The following is an 18,321-nucleotide window of genomic DNA, read 5'->3' as shown; positions in this document are numbered from 1 at the left end:
CACATAGAAGATTCACAAAAATCTTCTCAGGGTGTTTGATTCCTCTTGGGCAGAGGAAGTTCATGGCCAGAACTATTAGGTTACATCACCTGTTGTGGTCTGCTTTGTTTGCAGATGCACTGCTCAGGCCTAGCCTGGCACCCAGACATAGCCACCCAGTTACTGCTGTGTTCAGAAGATGACCGTCTCCCCGTGGTTCAGCTGTGGGACCTGCGCTTTGCCTCCTCACCCCTGAAGGTGCTAGAGAGCCACAGCAGGTAGCATCTCTTAGCCATCAGCATCCTTGAGGGCATGGTGGAGGTAACTGGTCTGGGATAACTCAAGAACATTCTCTTTGGCTTCATATCCTTGCTGGTGAATACACAGTGACCCAGTCCTCACACCAGCCCTACCCTGGAGGAAGTCCTGTAGGCCCTGATGTTGTGGAGAACAACCTGAAGCCCAGCTAACTTCCAGAAATGGGATGGGGCTGTAGTCATTAGGAGTATTGGAACCAGTGTTTAGTCTTCTTGTGAGAGTCCCTGTGCCCTGATCTGAGGATCATGTTCATTTCTCCAGATGACAAAGTTACTTTTTCTAAGACTGCCGAAATAAAGCAGCTTGGCTTCTGTCTGTCCTGTGGTGGTGCCTGCCCCTGACACTGCAACTCCGCATGCCCTTGCTTCCAACCATACTACCCTAGCCCTCCTAGGGAGCTTTGGTTGCATACAGTGATAGGGATAGATGCTTGTGTGATTCACACTGACTCCTTCCTAATCCTTTTAACTCTGTGCTCAGTGAAAAGAGGCCACTCTGCGGTGACCCAGGTGGACCACAGGGCACAGTCCCTTTGGCTGGGGTTTTGGCTTTGCCATAATATGAAAGTTGTTTTCGAAAACTCATTTTCCTCATTTTGAAGTGAAAGCACTCATTTTATATGGCCAGGATTTGCCTTTGATATGTGAGGAAATTTAACCATTTCAGACATTTCACAAGTGTTAGTTCTTTCTTCCCCCTTTCAGGGGAATCCTATCAATGTCGTGGAGTCAGGCTGATGCTGAGCTACTACTCAGTAGCGCCAAGGACAACCAGATCTTGTGCTGGAACCTGGAGAGCAGTGAGGTGGGCTGGCCCTTCTGTGCCTGGGCGGGGGGCATGGAGTCCCATAGGTTTGTCTCACCTATGTCGGTGGTTCCTGGACTAGATGGGACCTCATGGTTGTGTTCCGTCTTACCAGGTGGTGTACAGGCTGACCACCCAGGGCAGCTGGAGTCTGGACGTGCAGTGGTGCCCTCGGCTCCCTCCACTGTTCTCAGCTGCTTCCCTTGATGGCTGGATCAGTGTGTTCTCCGTGATGGGAGGGAACTGGGAAGCCCAGCACATGAGTCAGGCTGACAAGGTTAGAGGGGCTCAGATGAGACTTCTTGAGGCAAGGGACTGCTGCATTTGTGGGGAAGAGTTGATGTATGCCCTGGGAAGAAGTGGGAGCCCTGGAGGCTGGGAGATCAGAGCTCTAGGTGTGGGAGGGTTCATTTCCCTGGGAGGATGTCAGTTTCTGCCACAGTAAACAGGAACCTTCCCCTTGGCTGGTGGTACTGGATGCTCCCTGGAGTACTTCAAGGACACTGGCTTTGTGCTGGGACCACTGCTTCAGGAGAATGGACTTTCTTCCTCTCTCCTGGAGACCTGTTCCATGTCACACTCTGTTATAGACATTGACTGAAGTAGGCTTTCCAAGAGTCCACTGCATAGGAGACCCACCCTCACAACCAGCATCAGCTCTAGGCTCCAAAAAGGGGGCATCTGACCTTGCACAGTCACAGTGACTTCTCCAAGGAGTCTTCAACATGGAGTTTCTAAGTGGAGTTCCCTGCCGAGTCGCCACTGCAGGCTGGTGACGCAGGCATCTCTCTCCCCTAGATCTCATCTTCCTTCAGCAAAGGCCAGCCTTTCATGTTGATGCAGGTGCCTGAGCAAGTAGCACAAGCATCCCTGATACCGCCTCTGAAAAAGCCCCCAAAATGGATCAGAAGACCAGCAGGTGTTTCATTTGCTGTAAGTGTGTGTGTGTGTGTGTGTGTGTGTGTGTGTGCAGCCTCTCATGGGTTCAGTGTCAAGCTGAGCGTGTATGTATGTTTATGTGTCTGTCTGTGCAGGTCCTTGGGTCCTGCCACGCTTGATGAACACCAGGATGGAATTCCTGATTTCCAGTTACAGCTTGGCTAGCTGTGACTGTGATGGGCATTTGGGAATAAACTAGTGATGGACAATCTTTTTCCATATATCTCTTTATCTCTGCTTTCTGCTTTTAAAATAAATAAAAATAAGTAATCCTTAAAAAATGAATACTAGGGGCCAGTACCATGGCATAGTAGGCTAGGCTTCAGCCTAGTTTCCCATTTGGGCACTGGTTGGCATGCCAGCTGCTCTACTTCTGATCCAACTCCCTGCTTTTGGCCTGGGAAAGTAGTGGAGGATGACCCAAGTCCTTGGGTCCCTGCACCCATGTAAGAGATCAGGAAGAAGCTCCTGGCTTTGGATCAGCTCAGCTCTGGGCACTGGCCATTTCGGAAGTGACCCAGTGGGTGGAACTATCTTTATCTGGCTCTCCTTCTCTCTGTAACTCTGCATTTCAAATAAAAATAAAATAAATCTTAAAAAAATAAGGACTAGGTTTGAATTTAACACCTAGGTATATAGAAATGGAGGTTCTTGTTTTGGCTCCAGCAGTTTTTTCAGGGAGGTAAGACTGCCACAGTCAAGAGGTGGTAAGGTTAAAAAAGCTGGGGGAAGTTATAATGTGAAGAATTTTGAGGTCAAGAGGCCTGACTTTGTACCATATGGCTGTCATTGTTAGTAATTTTGAGCAAGTTGCTTAACTTCTCAGAACGTTAGTCTCTTACCTGGAAAGTGTGCAGAGCAATGCCCGCCCAGCTTAAGCTAGTGAATGGACAGGAACCTCAAGCAGCAATAGAGGTAAGCACTTGGTAAAACTGCCGTGCATTAAATGTATAAAAAGTTAAAGCAACTTGCTCAGCACGTGCTTCTGGTTTGGATTTTGTATTGTAGATGCCAAGGGAAGTCAGAACCCTGACTGGTTAAGTGCCTTGGAAGGCTCAAGAAAGGGAGCCTCGGCAAAGGAAACTGAATAGAGACTAAAGCAGTAATTGTCAACCTTGGCTACCCACTGGAATAACCGAAAGCATTTAAAAATACTGATGGCTGATCTGAATTCTCCTAGATTATTTTTATTGTCTGGGTTGTGCTTGCAGACTGTGGATAGCTCTTCAAGTAGGCTTGTGTTTTTTCGGAAGAATATATATATTTGAAAGGCAGAATCACAGAGGAATAGAGAGGCCTTCCAACTGCTTGTTCATTCGCCAAATGGGTACAATAGCCAGATCTGGGCCAAGCTGAAGCAGGAGCCTAGAACTTGGGTAGCAGGGGTCCAAGTACTTGGGCCATCTTCTGCTTTCCCAGGTACACTAGCAAGGACCTGGAATGGAAATGGAACATCTGGGACTTAGACTAGTGCTTATGTGAGATGCCAGCATCTCACATAGTGGCTTTACTCACTGTGTCACAGGATCCATCTCCAGGTAGTTTTAATTGAGAATTACTGGAGTGAAGAACTTTGATTTGTATTAAGTATCTAGTTTGGTAAGAAGGATGCCCCAGGTGTTGATGCTATGGATAAAGAAGCTTTGGGAATGTGGAACAGTTACAGAGATGAGAAGGAAGAGGTGCTGGGGCAGACAGGTTTCACTCTGGCTTTGTGGGGCTTTGTGCACTGCAGTCAGAGGAACCTAGGCTCTGTCCTGTGGCCTTGCACAGGCAAAGGAGCATTTAGGTGGTACAAGCCATGGGTGGTCATCTAAAGCTTAGATTTGAGGAGGCGAAGAAAACCAGAGGCTAGAAACTATTTCAGTAAGGAACACTGGAAATAGGATGAGGGGGTGTGTTGCATGAGCACGTTGACAAGAAGAGGTAAGACTGTTGTTGCTTTGCTGTGTGGAAATGAAGAAAGTTATAATACTGATGTATTCAGGTGAATCATGATCCCAGGATAGGTGAAAAGGAGAGGAGTCCTGTGACGTTTAGTTTCAAGCTGATGGCGAAGTTTTAAGCTGAGCAGGACCGAATTATGGTATATGAGAGTATTGGTTCAGGTTCTGGTTCCTCCCTTTTCAATCCAGCTTCTACTAATTCACCTGAGAAGGCAGCAGAAGACAGTCCAAGTTCTTGGATCCCTGCCATCCTTGTGAGGGACTAGGATGGAATTCCTGGCTCTTGGCTTCAGCCTTGCGCAGCCCTGGCAGTCACAGCTGGTTTTTTCTGCTTTTCCAGTGAAAATTTAGATATGGAGAGAAGAAAAGGCAGAGACCTTCCATCCACTGGTTCACTCCCCAAGTGACTGCAATGGCTGGAGCTGAGATGACCCAAAGCCAGGAGCCAGGAGCCAGGAGCTTCCTGCAGGTCTCCCCCATGGGTGCAGAGGCTCAAGGTCCCATCCTCTACTGCTTTACCAGGCCACAAGCTGGGAGCTGGGTGGGAAGCAGGGCAGCCAGGAGTCGAGCTGGCACCCATGCGGGATTCTGGTGCAGCTTAGCCTATTATGCCATGGTACCAGCCCCATTTAAAAAGTTTTAGGCTACAAATTCAGAGGTGATTTTGCTATTTAGTTCCTGTCCTGTCCCAGAAGCTTTATTATTGATTGCCTATCCTTGAATCAACCAAATAGCCTTGGCCTTGCTGTGCTCCTGATCTGCTGTTAGTTTTTGACTGAATGTATGACTTTTACTCTTGTTGCTTTTCCTTCTCAGTTTGGTGGGAGGCTAGTTACCTTTGGCCTCCCCAACACCCCTGCTCATCAGGTGCCACAGCCTTGCCCCCGCCTTGTCTTCATCAGTCAAGTCACCACAGAACTGGAATTCCTGACTCGATCGGTGGAGCTACAGGAGGCCCTGGGATCTGGGAAACTCCTGGATTACTGTCAAAACAAGAGCCATCAAGCTTCCTTGCAAGACGAAAAGATGCTCTGGCAGTTCCTGAAGGTAGGAGCCCTGATGGCAGGACGCTTGGAAACTGAGCCCCAGTCAGCCCCCGTCAGTCCCCATGAGCTCCAGGAGGTGCGTGCTGTGACGCAGGGCACTGTATTCTTCTCCACCCTTACTCCTGCTCTCTGAACACAGTCTGCTCCTTTTACTGGAGGCTCAGCGGCCACTGGTGCCGTGTTCTGGGAAGAGGGGACTACAGAGAGGCCTTCTTTGTTGCAACCATTGCTGATGTCCTACATACTCTGGCAGAGCCAGTGTGAGGACTGAATCTCACAGGCTGTATCAAAGGGCAGCCAAGGTGATGGGAAGAAAGGAAGAAAAGAATAAGGCAAGGAAAGAGGGTTGTTGAAAGGGTACTTTGCTATAAGCAGACTTGGGGTTTGTTTCAAGTAACCAGTGGCAAGTCCTTGTCATAGGTCCCAGGTTCCAGAGCCCACTCCCCTTTGGAGGCATGGTTGATTCAGTTCCTGTTCCAGTTTAATTTCACATTGGCTTTGACGTCACAAGCTGTCCTACCTGAGTAGATGTGAGGGGAGAATATGGAGGAGCAGTCAGGGGTTCCACCTTCTTTCTGCTGAACCAAGGGGCGGCAGTGTCTGCAGGGCAGGGCAGTCTGACAGAAAAACTACGTGAGAGCTGTCCTTTGGGTCAGTTCTGGAAGGTGAGCATGGATGAGCATTTTTGAGGGAAGAGTATTGAGTGAGAAGGTCTCCCAGATAGATCATAAGAAAAATCAGAGCCAGAATATATAACTCAGTGTGCAAGAAATGAAGAGCCCTGATCAGCTAATGAAGATTAAGGGGACTTCTGGAAGACTTGGTCCCGAGCTAAGGGAGATGCTGAGTGAGAAACTGGTTGCCAGTGGTCTTCTCAGCTAGTCATTCTGCCATCCACAACTCCTGTGGTCTGAGCTTGGCATAAGTTTTCTCAGAAGCATAAGAACAGGTGCCATAGGGCATCAGCAGGCAGTACCCAGGCAATCAGGCAGGGCCTGTCCTGTGAGTGGGGCCTACAGTGGTTCAGAACTCTTCCAACAACTCGCCAGAAACACCAGTGAGGATGAGGTGTGCCCTGGGCTGGTGTCAGTGGCCCTGACTTAGTAGTCACCGGCCCACAAGAGCCAGAAACACCAGTGAGGATGAGGTGTGCCCTGGGCTGGTGTCAGTGGCCCTGACTTAGTAGTCACCGGCCCACAAGAGCCAATATCCGTTGTACCACATCCAGATGCTTCACTTCCAGAGTCTCTGCAGGGGACCTGTTCAGTTACAAGAAAGAGTGTGCAATTCGGGATACCTAGAGAGGGGAATCAGCATCTTTTCCTTCTATCTCACCTGCCCCAGTCCAGATGCACTTTTTCAGCCACAGGCAGTGTCTTTAGAACTGGCTGGCATTTTAACCTTATTCAGGCACCCAGGGTAGCAGAGCTAGGAAATGAACTGGACGTCAGATTCTCAGACCAAAGGAGCACGGGGCTTTGTTAACATCACCCACATCCTGACAACAGGCTGAAGCTGGGAAGAAGGGAAGGATGCACGGCCCTGCTAAGGCCCCTCTGGTGATGCCAAGGACCATAACTGAGGGTACACGGGCACAAATGTGCAGCTTGGAGCAGGGTGAGGTGGATGCATGCTCATTTAGTGGGAACTTCTCTGTGTCCCTTTGCTCCTTAGGTAACCTTAGAGCCAGACTCCAGAGCAAAATTCTTGAAGCTTTTAGGATACAGTAAAGGTGAACTTAAGAAGAAGGTAAGCTGTTTTCCACATCAGAAACATGAACTTGTTGCAAAGAACAATAGAATCCCACTGGGGCTAATTATGTATGTACAAGTATTTTATCTCCTAGCATTAGACTATCGCCCAAGAACATAGATCAGAAATCTCAGTGACCTAGTTGGTGGGGTGTGGAGGTGGGAAGAGAGCATCATGCAAGCTTGGCCAGATACTAGGAAGAGCAGTGCTCATGGGTTTCCCTCTGCAGGTAGCCACATGGTTGAAAAGTGACTTGGCACAAGGTGACAGCCCACAGACCGAAGAGGAGGAGTTGGGCAGTAACAGGAAGCAGGCCTTCTACCCCAAGGTACAGTAGGAGCCCAGCCTCTCCCCTAATGACACAGGAGACCTGCCTTAGGGCATCTTCCCTTCCTGGCCCTTTGCTTTGCTCTCAGTGGTGCCCAGCTTTTGCACAAGTGTTCAGACTCCTTACTCTCTTAGCACTACAGTGAGACACAGAGCCCCCAGGCTTTCGATCTGGGAGAGGAGCTGTGTCTTAAATATGAGCTTCCCACACCTTACTTGGTTATTCTTTTTTTTTTTCCTTAAGAGATTTATTTGTTTGTTTATTTATTTGAAAGTGAGGTCTTCCATTTGCTGGTTCACTCCCCAAATGGTCGTAACAGCCATGTCTGGGTCAGGAGCCTCTTGTGGGTTTTCCATGTGAATGGCAGAGGCCCAAATGGGTCACCTGCTGCTGCATTTCCCAGGCCATTAGCAGAGAGCTAGATCAGAAATGAACTGTCACCCATGTGGGATGCTGGCAGGTGACAGCTTAACCGGCTATGCCACAATGCTGGCCCCTATTCTTCTTCTTTTAAAGATTTTATTTATATATATATATATATTTTTTTAATCAATTATTTTGCATTATGTGACAGTTTCATAGGCTCTGGGAATCCTCCCACCCCTCTCCACACCCCTCCCCCCTGGTGGATTTCTCCACCTTGATGCAGTATTACAGTTCAAATTCAATCAAGATTCTTTCCTTGCAAATGTATACCAAGCATAGAGTCCAGCTACTTATTGTCCAGATGGGTTGAACAGTTTCTTGGGGAGACCATTTCTGGTCTGAAGTTAGAGCTGGTAGAATATCATCCCAGTCAATTAAGAGTCCCAATATAACATCAATTTATTTATATTTTCTAAAAAGATTTGTTAGTTTTATTGCAAAGTCAGATATATATATATATAGAGGAAGAGAGACAGAGAGGAAGATCTTCTGTCCGTTGATTCACCCCCCAAGTGGCTGCAATGGCCGGAACTGAGCCGATCTGAAGCCAGAAGTCTGGAGCTTCCTCTGTGTCTCCCACAGGGGTGCAGGGTCCTAAGGCCTTGGGCCATTGCTTGACTGCTTCTTTCCCAGGCCACAAGTAGGGAGCTGAATGGGAAGTAGAGCAGCCAGCTCCAGGATACGAACAGTTGCCCATATGGGATCCCGGCACATGTGAGGCAAGGACTTCAGGCAACAGGCTACTGTGCTGGGCTGGCCCCTATTCTTTTAGTCTTTTCCATTAGGGGCCAGACAGAGAGAGCCACCATACCAGCCACCTGTCTTCTGGGCTCATCGGTAAGTAGCCACCTCTGTGCTTCCTTGGCCAGGCTGCCAAACCTCCCATGGAGGAAAGCTCTACCTCCTCCGCCTTCTTTGATGAGCTGGTCCTTCAGAATATGACTCCCTGGGAGATCCCCACCACAGAAGGTACCTTACCTGGAGCGAGAGAAGTTTTGCTTGGGAGTAGGTGGTCCCAGAGTTCTTGGACTTGAGGAGACATTCTCTTCCTGCTTCCCACCTCCCTGCTGCCACCTCAAAGGCTGGGTGGATTTACTCTTCCTGGCTGTAGATGTTTATGCCTGGGTTTTTCCTGTGGTAGACCTTCTCCCAAGGTATTTTTCCTGTCCTGCCTTCTTGTGGAAAAGGCCATGAACCCCGTGCACGCTGAGCAAGCACCCTGTACACCTATGATACTGCCACTCAAGTCCCCTCCCTGGTCTTGAGTCCTGTCTCTTGAGAGTTATTCTGAGACCTGGGCCCCTGCCACACTCCACCAAATTTTACTGCCGGGGTTTGATTTAGAGCAAGTAGAGTTGGACAGGGTGTGCTGAGGGCATGGGGCTCGGGTTCTGAGTGCCAGCTGATGCTGATGGGCTGCCTGTGCCTGCAGACGCAGATGGGCTTCTGAGCCAGGCAATCCTGCTGGGGGAACTGGGCCCCGCGGTGGAATTGTGTCTGAAGGAAGAGCGCTTTGCTGATGCGATTATCCTGGCCCAGGCTGGGAGTGCAGAGCTGCTGAAGCAGACCCAGGAGCGCTACCTGGCCCAGAAGAAAAGTGGTATCACCTCGGTAACTGCCCCTGAGGTTGGAGAAGGTGGGGGTAGGGTAGGGGGTTCCCTTGGAACTCTCCTCAGGATGCTCACACCTTAGGACAGTCTCCAGAGTGTCTGCCCGCCTTTATACTTTGAATATCCCCACTCACTGCTAGCCCCTCCTTGGTGATCAAACCCACTCAGGAGTGGCCTTTCTTAGCGCATCCTGCTGCCGGTGCTGGATGGACGCCTCAAGGCTTCCTTCCCTCTGTGTTCATTACAGCTTCTGGCCTGTGTTGTACGGAAGAGCTGGAAGGACATGGTGTGTGCCTGTAGCCTGAAGAACTGGAGAGAGGCACTGGTCTTGCTACTGACATACTCCAGGCCAGAAACTTTCTCTGAGCTCTGTGGTGAGTGGGCCCGTGGCTTCAGGATGGTGTAGCCTTACTCCAGCATGGGGCGCCAGACACCACACACAACAGATAAAGGGCTAGCTTGAGTTTCTAGAAGCCCAGGCCATTCAAGAAGGCATGGGCTACAGCAGAAGTCATTTAGTGCCCTGTTTTACTTCTTCCTAGTGCATCTGATGTAAGAACTTTGACCTGGACTTACAGCAGTGTTAGCTTCAGTGTTGTCTTAAAGCCAGTGTAGCTACTTGTCTCATGGCTCGTAATCTTCCACCTATTTCCAAACAAGAGAAGAGGGAAGAAACATCAGGGAAAGCATGCCATTAACCAAGTTTCCATCTCTCTGTAGACATGCTGGGAAGTCGCATGGAGCAGGAGGGTGGCAGGACACTGACCTCTGAAGCCAGATTATGTTACGTGTGCTCGGGGAGTGTGGAGCGGCTGGTGGAGTGCTGGGCCAAGTGCCACTGGGCTTCATCCCCCCTGGCTCTGCAGGTACTCCTCTGCAAGACCCTTAGGAGAGGCTAGTGGTGGGAATATGCCAGGATATCACTGACAAGTGCTTTGGACATGGGTGGAGCTAAGATGTTAGGGAGGGCTGAAGGGCCCCCCAAGGTCTAGATCATTGCAACAAAGTAAGGTATCGCCTCCTCCACTCCTGGTTGCTGAGCAACATCTGCTTGACTGTCATGCTGCATAATTGTTTCCCATTAAGGGTCTGATTATACAAGCATAGTCCGTATTTGAGTTAAGTGTGAGCGTGGTCCTTCTTGTAGCTGCTGTGAAAAGTTACATGGATCTACATTGTACCAGGTGCTCTCCCCGAATGACTAGAGAAGATAGTATGGGGTGGAGTACACAGGTTCATGGGAAAGCAAAAGTCACACATAAAACAATTGATTTAGTGGAATCTGTAGTTGATGTTATATCAGCCAAAAGAAAAAGAGACAGAAATGAGAGAACCTAAGGTCCTGGGTGGGCCCACTTAAACCTGATCCTCACTACTTGTACAGCGAGGTCAAGGACCCTTCCTGTCTTGTCTCGTGTATCATCACCCACTGGCTTCACTGGGTCTGGTCAGATGCCCTCACCTCTACCTTGGTGAGAAGTCCCCAGGTGAGCTGCCTGGGAGAGACTAACCACCCTCATTCTTGTCCCCACAGGAGCTGATGGAAAAGGTGATGATCCTTAACAGGAGCTTGGAGCTACTGCGGGGTCCTGCTGGGGTGAGCCCAGGCCCTGCCACAACCTGCAGGGTCATTCAGTATGCCAACCTCCTGGCAGCTCAGGGCAGCCTGGCTACTGCCATGAACTTCCTGCCAGTCAACTGTGCTCAGGTGAGCAGGGGCCGTGTAGGGAGAGCAAACCGTTTCAGCCATCTAACACTGTCCAAGAGGTCCCACTGTGCTAATGCTGAAGCTGCTAGGATAAGTCAGAGCTAGCCTTTGAAACAGCTTCTAGTCTCCAGGGGTGGGGTGGGATTGGAGTGGTGAAGATTAGATGTCCATAATTAAACTGAACAGAAGCGTACCCCAAGCTCTGGGAGATTCTAACCAAGGACCAGTTTTGTGTGAAGAAGTCAAAAAAGACCAGCAGTTGTTTGAACAGTGGAGCTCCACCTTCAAAGAGAATGCCCCGCAGTACAGGGCATTCTCAGCAGGAGGCACATCAAAAAGGTGGCATCCAAGTGCCTGGCTAGGATGTGAAAACTTTAAGTCATCTAGTGTACAACGTAGAGGGTCAGTCAAGTTGGCTAGATGAGGCCAGGCTTCTAAGAGGGTGTTTGCTTGTTTTTTAATTTACCCAATACAGTTCTTATTATAACTCTTACAGCCAGCAGTTCAGCAGCTGAGAGATCGGCTTTTTCATGCTCAGGGTTCTGCCGTCTCAGGTCAATCGCCTCCCCCTTTCCCCTTTCCTCGGGTTGTTGTGCGAACTACCCGCCCATTTAAAGAGACTCCATCTTATGGATTGGACGGACAGCCTCCTCACCAGGTAAGACTTTGTTAATTCATTTGCTCATTCATTCAAAAAAACTATGTGCCAGGCATGGCTCTAGGCACTTGGACTATATCAGTGAACAAAACAATAGAAATATCTGGCTTCATGGAGCCCAGGTTCAATTGTTATTTGAAATTAATATTGTGACACTGCCTCCTAATTGTCAATATGTAGAAAGACAATCAGTTTTGTGTGTGCATCTTGTATCCTATAACTTGCTTGAACCCACTTCCTAGTTCTAGGAGTTTTCTGTGGATTGCTTGGGATTTTCTATAAGTTATGCTGCCTAAAAACATTAACAGTTTTTTCATCCCCCTCTTTCTTTTTTCTTTCCGAACAGAATGTCTTTAATTTCTTTTTCTTGCCTTTTTTAGTGAGTAGGACTACTAGTGCTATGTTAAATAAGAATGGTGAGAGAGATTGCATAGTTTCTAGTATTGCTGTTAATATTTTAAAACATTTATTATTTGAAAGGCAGAATGACACACAGAGAGGGAGAGACAGAAAGAGAGAAATCTTCCGGTTCACTCCCCAAAAGACCACAGTGGCTGGGGTTGAGCCAAGCTGAAGGCAGAAGCCAGGAACTCCATCCGGGTTTCTCACTTGGTGGCAGGGGCCCATTTTCAACTGCTTTCCCAGGCACACCAGCAGGATCACAAGTGGAATAGCTGGGATTCAAACCAATGATTTTATGGAATGTGTGTGTCACAGGCATTGGCATAACAAGTTGCACCATAATACCAGCCCCGGTTTTCAATCTTTGAGGGAAAAGTTTTGTCTATTAAAAAAACAAAATTTTTATTTGTTTATTGAAAGATAGGATAAGGTTGAGGGAGCTGAGAGAGAGAGAGAAATTGATTGATCAATTTCCTGTCTATTGGTTTATTCCTTAAATGCCTACAACAGCCTAGGTTGGGCCAATCCAAAACTGGGAGCTGTGAACTTGGTCATGTCTCCCATATATGTGGCAGGGACCCAACTACTTAGACCAGCACCTGCTGCTTCCCAAGGTGCTCATTAATAGGAAGCTGGCATGAGAGTGGAGGCTGGGACTTGAATCCAGGCACTCCGATGTGGGATACAGGCACCTGAAGCAACCACTGGGCTGCTCTAACCAAATGCCCATCATTAAAAGTGATGTTAGCTGTTGAGTTTTCAGATGTTCTTTATGAGCTGAGGAAGTTTCCCTGTGTTCCTTGCATCTTAGTTTGTTTTGTACTTGCATAACAGAATCTGCACAGAACAGAAATTTGTTCTCACAGATCTGGAGGCTGGCAAAACTAAGATCAAAGTGCCAACAAGTTCAGTCTCTGGTTCCAAGATGGCGCCTTGTTGTTGCAGCCTAGAGGGGCGGAGCAGTGTGTCCTCACCTGGCAGAAAGTCAAAGGGAGGTAGGGAGGGAAGGAGACAGAGAGAGAGAGAGACAGAGACAAACAAATACACACATAGAGAGAAACTCACTCCCAGAAACCCTTTACATACTGGTATTAGGCTATTCATAGGGCAGAGCCCTCATGACCTAAACACTTGCCAAAAGCCCTGCTTACCAATACTGAAGCACTGGGGCTTAAATTTCTAACCCTTGAAATTTTGGGGAGGAAATACATTCAGGACATAGCACCTGTATACAGGATCATGAGTGAATTTTGTATAATATTTTTCACATCATTTTATACAAGGGGGCTTTAAAAAGGTGGTGGTAAATTTGCATTATCTTTTACTTCTGTTTTTCAACTAATTTTTTATATGATCATATACTTTTCTTCTTTAATTTGTTGATATGGTAAATTGCATTTCTTAATTGATTTCTTAAATATATTAGGCGAGCCTTGCCTGACCTGAGGCAAATCTCACCAGGTTGTAAAATACTTCTTGATATGTACATCCTTGTTCTGGATTTGGTCAAATTTTATTGAAGATCTTTGAATGTCAATGTCTGAGAAATATTGATCTGTAGTTTTATTTCGTGCCATCTTTGGTGTTGGTATCAAAGTGTTGGTTACAAAGTGTTCCTTTTGTTTTCTGGGAGAGATTGTATAAGCTTTGTGTTAATTCTTTGAACTTTTGGTAAAATTGTCTAGTAAAAACATCTAAGCCTAGAAATTTCCAGGGAGATTTTTAATAATAAATTCTGGGTCTTCAGCAGCTATAGGGCTGTTCGGTTTAGTTTTGTCTGGAGTTTGGTGGTCTGCAGTTCTTGAGGAACTGGACCTTCCTCCTGTGCTGCTGAATTTGACTGGAAAGTTGTTGGAAGTTTCTTCTACTGTACTTTCAATGGCGTCAGGGTCTGATGTAACAGTCCCTTTTTTGGCCAGCGTAATTTATATCTGCTGTCTTTTTTATACATCTCTATAGAGGTTTGTCCATGTTACTGTTTTGTTTCTTCAGGAGCTGTTTGTTTCCTGGCTTGCTCTCATGCTTGTCTTCTCGGTGGCTTCCTTTCCGCACCTGTCCCAGAGCTGACCCTTTCCTCTTCACAGACACTGTGTCCGAGGCCAAAGGCCATACCTCCGTCGCCGCCAGTGCTGCCCTTGACCCCTGCCTGTCCTAGCCCTGATCAGAGCCCAAGGACGCAGACTGTGAGTGACAACAGGACACCTGGGCCCCGTGTGGCCCAGTCTTTACCTCTGGGCCCTGGGGGAAGGCCTGGTAAGTGGATGAGTGGGTGAGACATCTGTCTAGGCTGAGCACAGAGACCTCAGGAGCGCAGCTGGCATGCTGGTGTGGGTTTGGGTGGCATCTGTCTAGCGTGAAAAGTTTCCAAGTCTGAGTCTGAATTCCTAACACTGTCACGTACAGTTTTCATACCCCTCAGCAACATATGAAGTGACACAGGATTGTTTGAAAATCAAATAAGGAATATGGTTAAAAGTACTTTGTAGTCTTTTTTTTTAATGAATTCTGATCATTCTTATTATTATCAGTTTGTTATTATTGCTACAGTTCCTCTCTGATGTGCTCTCAAGATGTGAAATGGTTGGCAAATGACTATTTCTGTTCTTCAGCTGTATCTCAACCACAGCTCTTAGGAGGACACGGGGCTCAAGCTCCTAACCCTGTGGGGCTCCCTGGAACGTGGCCTCTTCCTGGCCCCCCACCACCCATGGCAGCTCCAGACATACAGCCTGGCTCCACCTGCCTGCTTGGGGCTCAGAGACCGTCCCTGCTGCCTCCTGTAAGACCACCAGCCTCCAGCTCTCAAAGCCTGCAGCCGCCAACCTTTCCTAGCACTTTCCCTGTGACGTGTCCTCCTGGAGGGCCAGGTGCTCCCTGCCCTAGCACCTTCCCAACAGCTGGTACCCTGACTTCTCTGCCAGGTCAGCCTTCCTTCTATGACGTCCTGCTTCTGCATTCTTGCTGTCTTGGGAATCTTGCCTCACATGGATGAACTAGGCTCTTTGGGTTGGAGAATATCCTGGTGGGGAGGGGAAGGCATGGTAGATTCCAGTTAAAGTAATTGTTCCATCCTTCAGACCCCAATTTCCACAATTCTAACTATACCCCTAAACCTGTTATCTCTTTACTCTACAGGTTCCCAAGGATTCCAGAGAGATGCTGCAGCCCCCAGGGTGAACCTCTGGGGGGTAAAGGTCATACACCTCTGCCCACCAGTATCCCCATTCAGGTTCCTTAGAGAATTCAGCCCTGCTGTTCACATCCTCTCCCTTTCCACTCCTCTCCTCTACTCAGTGCCCTCCTCCTTCCTGCCCTGTTCTGGCTCCTTCTTCACTCTAATTTCTGCCAGTCCTCAGAACCAAGGCCTGTGCAATCAGCTCACCTTGATGTGCCTTTCTGTCTCTCTCTAGCTGCCAGAGACATTTATGGCACCAACACCGATTACTGTTCCAGTTCTGAGCCTTGCCCCTCAGCCCCCTGCCTCTGGCGTGCGTCATGCTCCCCCTGGAGCTCCGGGAGAACTCACCCCACAGGTGACAGGCACAGTGTGTTCGCCACCCCTGAAAAACCTTTCAGCCCTCTCTGAGTACACAATGGATGGGCCGCCTTCCTCAAGCCTGGACCATCTGAAGGGGCAGGGCCTGAGTGTCAGGGCCTAGAAGGGGGTTGGGGGTCTTCCCCTGACACTGCTTGAACCCAGTCACTGTGAGCCTGAGTCACTGTCTGAGGGAACTGTTCAGGAAACCATGACAGGGACAGCTCACCTGTGTATCCTTCCACCCTGTCCCTTCATCAGCACCTCCAGCAGCTGCCACCTATGAGTATGTGCAGGAAGAAGCTGCCCCCAGAGCATCAGCCCTTGAAGACCAGTTTTGAGGCACTTCTCCACCGCTGCTCCCTGTCTGCCACTGACTTGGTAAGTCTGGATTGCTGCACAGTACTCCCCAACACACACAGAGACACACACACGCACACGCTCTCTGTCTCTCTCTCTCTCATATGGCTTGTCTATAAATGGCTCCTGGTATGACTTTCCTCACTGCTCTGGGACATGCTGACTGTGTCTCATACTTCTGTAGAGTAAAAAGATAACATGTTTAGGGGTATAGTTAGAAATGTGGAAATTGGGCTCTGAAGGATGAAACACTTACTTTAGCTGGAATCTACCACGCCTTCCCCTCCCCACCAGGATATTCTCCAACCCAAAGCGCCTAGTTCATCCATGTGGAGCAGGGAGGGCTGAGAGGTCTGGTATGCTGTATAGCTCCATGGGACTGGACTCATGGAGGTGGTAGGGAGTACTGGGAGGAGAGTGAGGCGAGGATAAGGGCGTCTACCATTCCTGGGCCAGCGGGGTCAGCTGGAGCCAGTCACAGTGCTGTGGACCTCCATTCTCTCCTCCATGATACTGGGGAGGCAGCATGAAGCCTTTCTAGCTCCAATATGATTCTGTGATTCTTAGTAGGCCTGGGTAGTGCTGTGAGACTTAAGGACTGGGTCAGGATTCATTCCATTGCCTGCAGAAGACAAAGCGGAAGCTGGCTGAGGCGGCCCAGCGTCTGGAATGTCTATATGAGAAGCTCTACGTGGGGTCGGTAAGTCCACCTTACTGTGCCCCTGCCTTCTGCTTTCTGCCCTGCCCAGGAGGCCGGAGTTGTTGCCTCCTCTTGTTCTCACCAACACGGGTTTCCCATGGCTTGCCCGTGTTTGCTTGCACTGGGGTGCAGTGTTTGAGTCCTCTCTCATCTCTCGCATGCCACTGCCTGGGTAAGGGTGGATTGGGCCTGCTAACCTATGAGTCCATCCCTCCACAGCTCTCGCCTCAGGTCCTGGCTGGGTTGCACGAGGTGGCCCGATGTGTGGACACAGGCCACTTGGAGCAAGCTCTGGCGGTGCACACCCAGGTGGTGTGCTGCAGCAGCTTCAGCGAGGTGTCAAGTTTCATGCCCATCCTGAAGGCTGTCCTCACCATTGCCCAAAAGCTGCGGGTGTGACCCAGGCAGCCATTTGTTCCTGCTGGAAGGGCACTTCCACCTATATCACCCTTCAATAGGGTGGGAGGTTCTGCAACAGGGTCTGTTTGTTTTTCCCAACCCCCTCGCCTGGCTCCCGCATATGTGATGCCATAGTTTGGCTCAAAACAACCAGGGTCGTCTGTGTTTTCCTCCTTTATCTCTGGCTTTTCAACGTTTACCAAGAGTCTGTCAGCCCCATAGGCAGAACACAAAGCCAGCCCCTCCCTTCCCTAGTGCCACACTCAGAGGGGACTTGGCCAGGCTGTTCCCCCCAGGGATATTCTGTTTGACTGGGTTCTGAGAGGGTGAACAGTGCCAGTCCCTCTGAGTCTACCTCTGCCAGGACCCATCTCATGGGTGGTGTTTTTTTTCCCTTTCAGTGGTTTATGAGCCTGACCTTGCCTTTTCCCTCTTGCCTCTCACTCTGTATTCCTAAGTCTAAATTCTCCCATAGCCCTAGGGGCTAGAGTGGTGTCCGCTGTTGTTCACCTCTGAACAAGCCTTGGGCATGAAGGGTGGACACCGATCAGAGCCAAGAAACCTTGATGCTTTTGAAATGGAACTTCTCGTGTGCCAGCATTCTGAAGGGTAGCTGGGGAAGGTGGCAGATGGAAGCAGGGAACGCCTTGTGCTGGGAGCTGACTTAGGTCATAAAATAGGAGCTAAGGAACTTCAGCCTGTAGGTAGTGGCCACCCTCCACCTGTTTTTGAACTTGAGAGAACAGCCTAGACTTCTTGCTGCAAATAAAAGCCCAGTTCTGGAACAGGACTGCATTTTCATGGTTGAACTCAGCCTTTGCATAAGCACTGATGTACTTAATAAAAAGTGACTTGATTTGGTTTCCTTGGTCATCTTCCCGATGATTTGTGTCCTTTGAGCCCTGTTTTACTGTTACATTCTATTCCTGCTTCCTCGACCCTCTGTAGGCTGGGGAGAGGCTTGTGGCGAGAGAAGTCAAGAGAACTGAATAAAGGAAGGCATCCCGCCCTGTTGGCCCACTGATTATGCTGTGGATCTCTTTCCTTTGCAGCATTTATGGCCATGGTGTGTGTGTGTGTGTGTGTGTGTCTGCCTGTGGCTACGCTGCTCATGGTGTGTGTGTGTGTGTATGAGTGTGTGTGACTGCCCGTCTGCCTGCATCCGGGCCTGACATTCAGCTCCAGGGTTTTCCCCACACCACTTCTGGGCTGAGCTCAGCTGCACAAAGGGGCTCGGTGTGAAGCCGGGGGCTACCCGGCCTAATCCTGTTGTAAATCCCATCATGTCTGCAGGCTAGATGTGTGTGTTTGGGAGGGACGGATTGTTAGGCAGTATTTGTTTGTAAAGCCACTTGCTCTTCAGATAATACTTGCACTAACTTCTATTGATGAAGCAGTGTGAGCCCCAGCA

General features: G+C 49.1%; 1 protein-coding gene across 1 annotated transcript in view; it reads left to right on the top strand.

Annotated features, from left to right (window-relative positions):
- Positions 1-17,907, top strand: part of SEC31B (SEC31 homolog B, COPII coat complex component) — a 31,894-nt gene extending 13,987 nt beyond the window's left edge. Inside the window, exons 9-28 of the mRNA XM_058671489.1 lie at positions 115-257; positions 1,002-1,101; positions 1,217-1,378; positions 1,900-2,034; positions 4,803-5,033; positions 6,707-6,781; positions 7,014-7,112; positions 8,408-8,507; positions 8,971-9,149; positions 9,396-9,522; positions 9,869-10,014; positions 10,683-10,856; positions 11,353-11,514; positions 14,001-14,169; positions 14,526-14,837; positions 15,052-15,110; positions 15,327-15,449; positions 15,713-15,832; positions 16,440-16,511; positions 16,731-17,907. Of these exons, the coding sequence (XP_058527472.1) occupies positions 115-257; positions 1,002-1,101; positions 1,217-1,378; positions 1,900-2,034; positions 4,803-5,033; positions 6,707-6,781; positions 7,014-7,112; positions 8,408-8,507; positions 8,971-9,149; positions 9,396-9,522; positions 9,869-10,014; positions 10,683-10,856; positions 11,353-11,514; positions 14,001-14,169; positions 14,526-14,837; positions 15,052-15,110; positions 15,327-15,449; positions 15,713-15,832; positions 16,440-16,511; positions 16,731-16,910 (2,868 nt within the window). The 3' untranslated portion in view covers positions 16,911-17,907. The remainder of the gene's footprint in view (positions 1-114; positions 258-1,001; positions 1,102-1,216; positions 1,379-1,899; positions 2,035-4,802; positions 5,034-6,706; positions 6,782-7,013; positions 7,113-8,407; positions 8,508-8,970; positions 9,150-9,395; positions 9,523-9,868; positions 10,015-10,682; positions 10,857-11,352; positions 11,515-14,000; positions 14,170-14,525; positions 14,838-15,051; positions 15,111-15,326; positions 15,450-15,712; positions 15,833-16,439; positions 16,512-16,730) is intronic.
- The last annotated feature ends 414 nt before the right edge of the window (positions 17,908-18,321 follow it).

This window comes from Ochotona princeps, chromosome 13 (assembly GCF_030435755.1).
Source record: "Ochotona princeps isolate mOchPri1 chromosome 13, mOchPri1.hap1, whole genome shotgun sequence".
Lineage (NCBI taxonomy): Eukaryota > Metazoa > Chordata > Mammalia > Lagomorpha > Ochotonidae > Ochotona > Ochotona princeps.
This window is presented reverse-complemented; position numbering and strand designations above follow the sequence as displayed.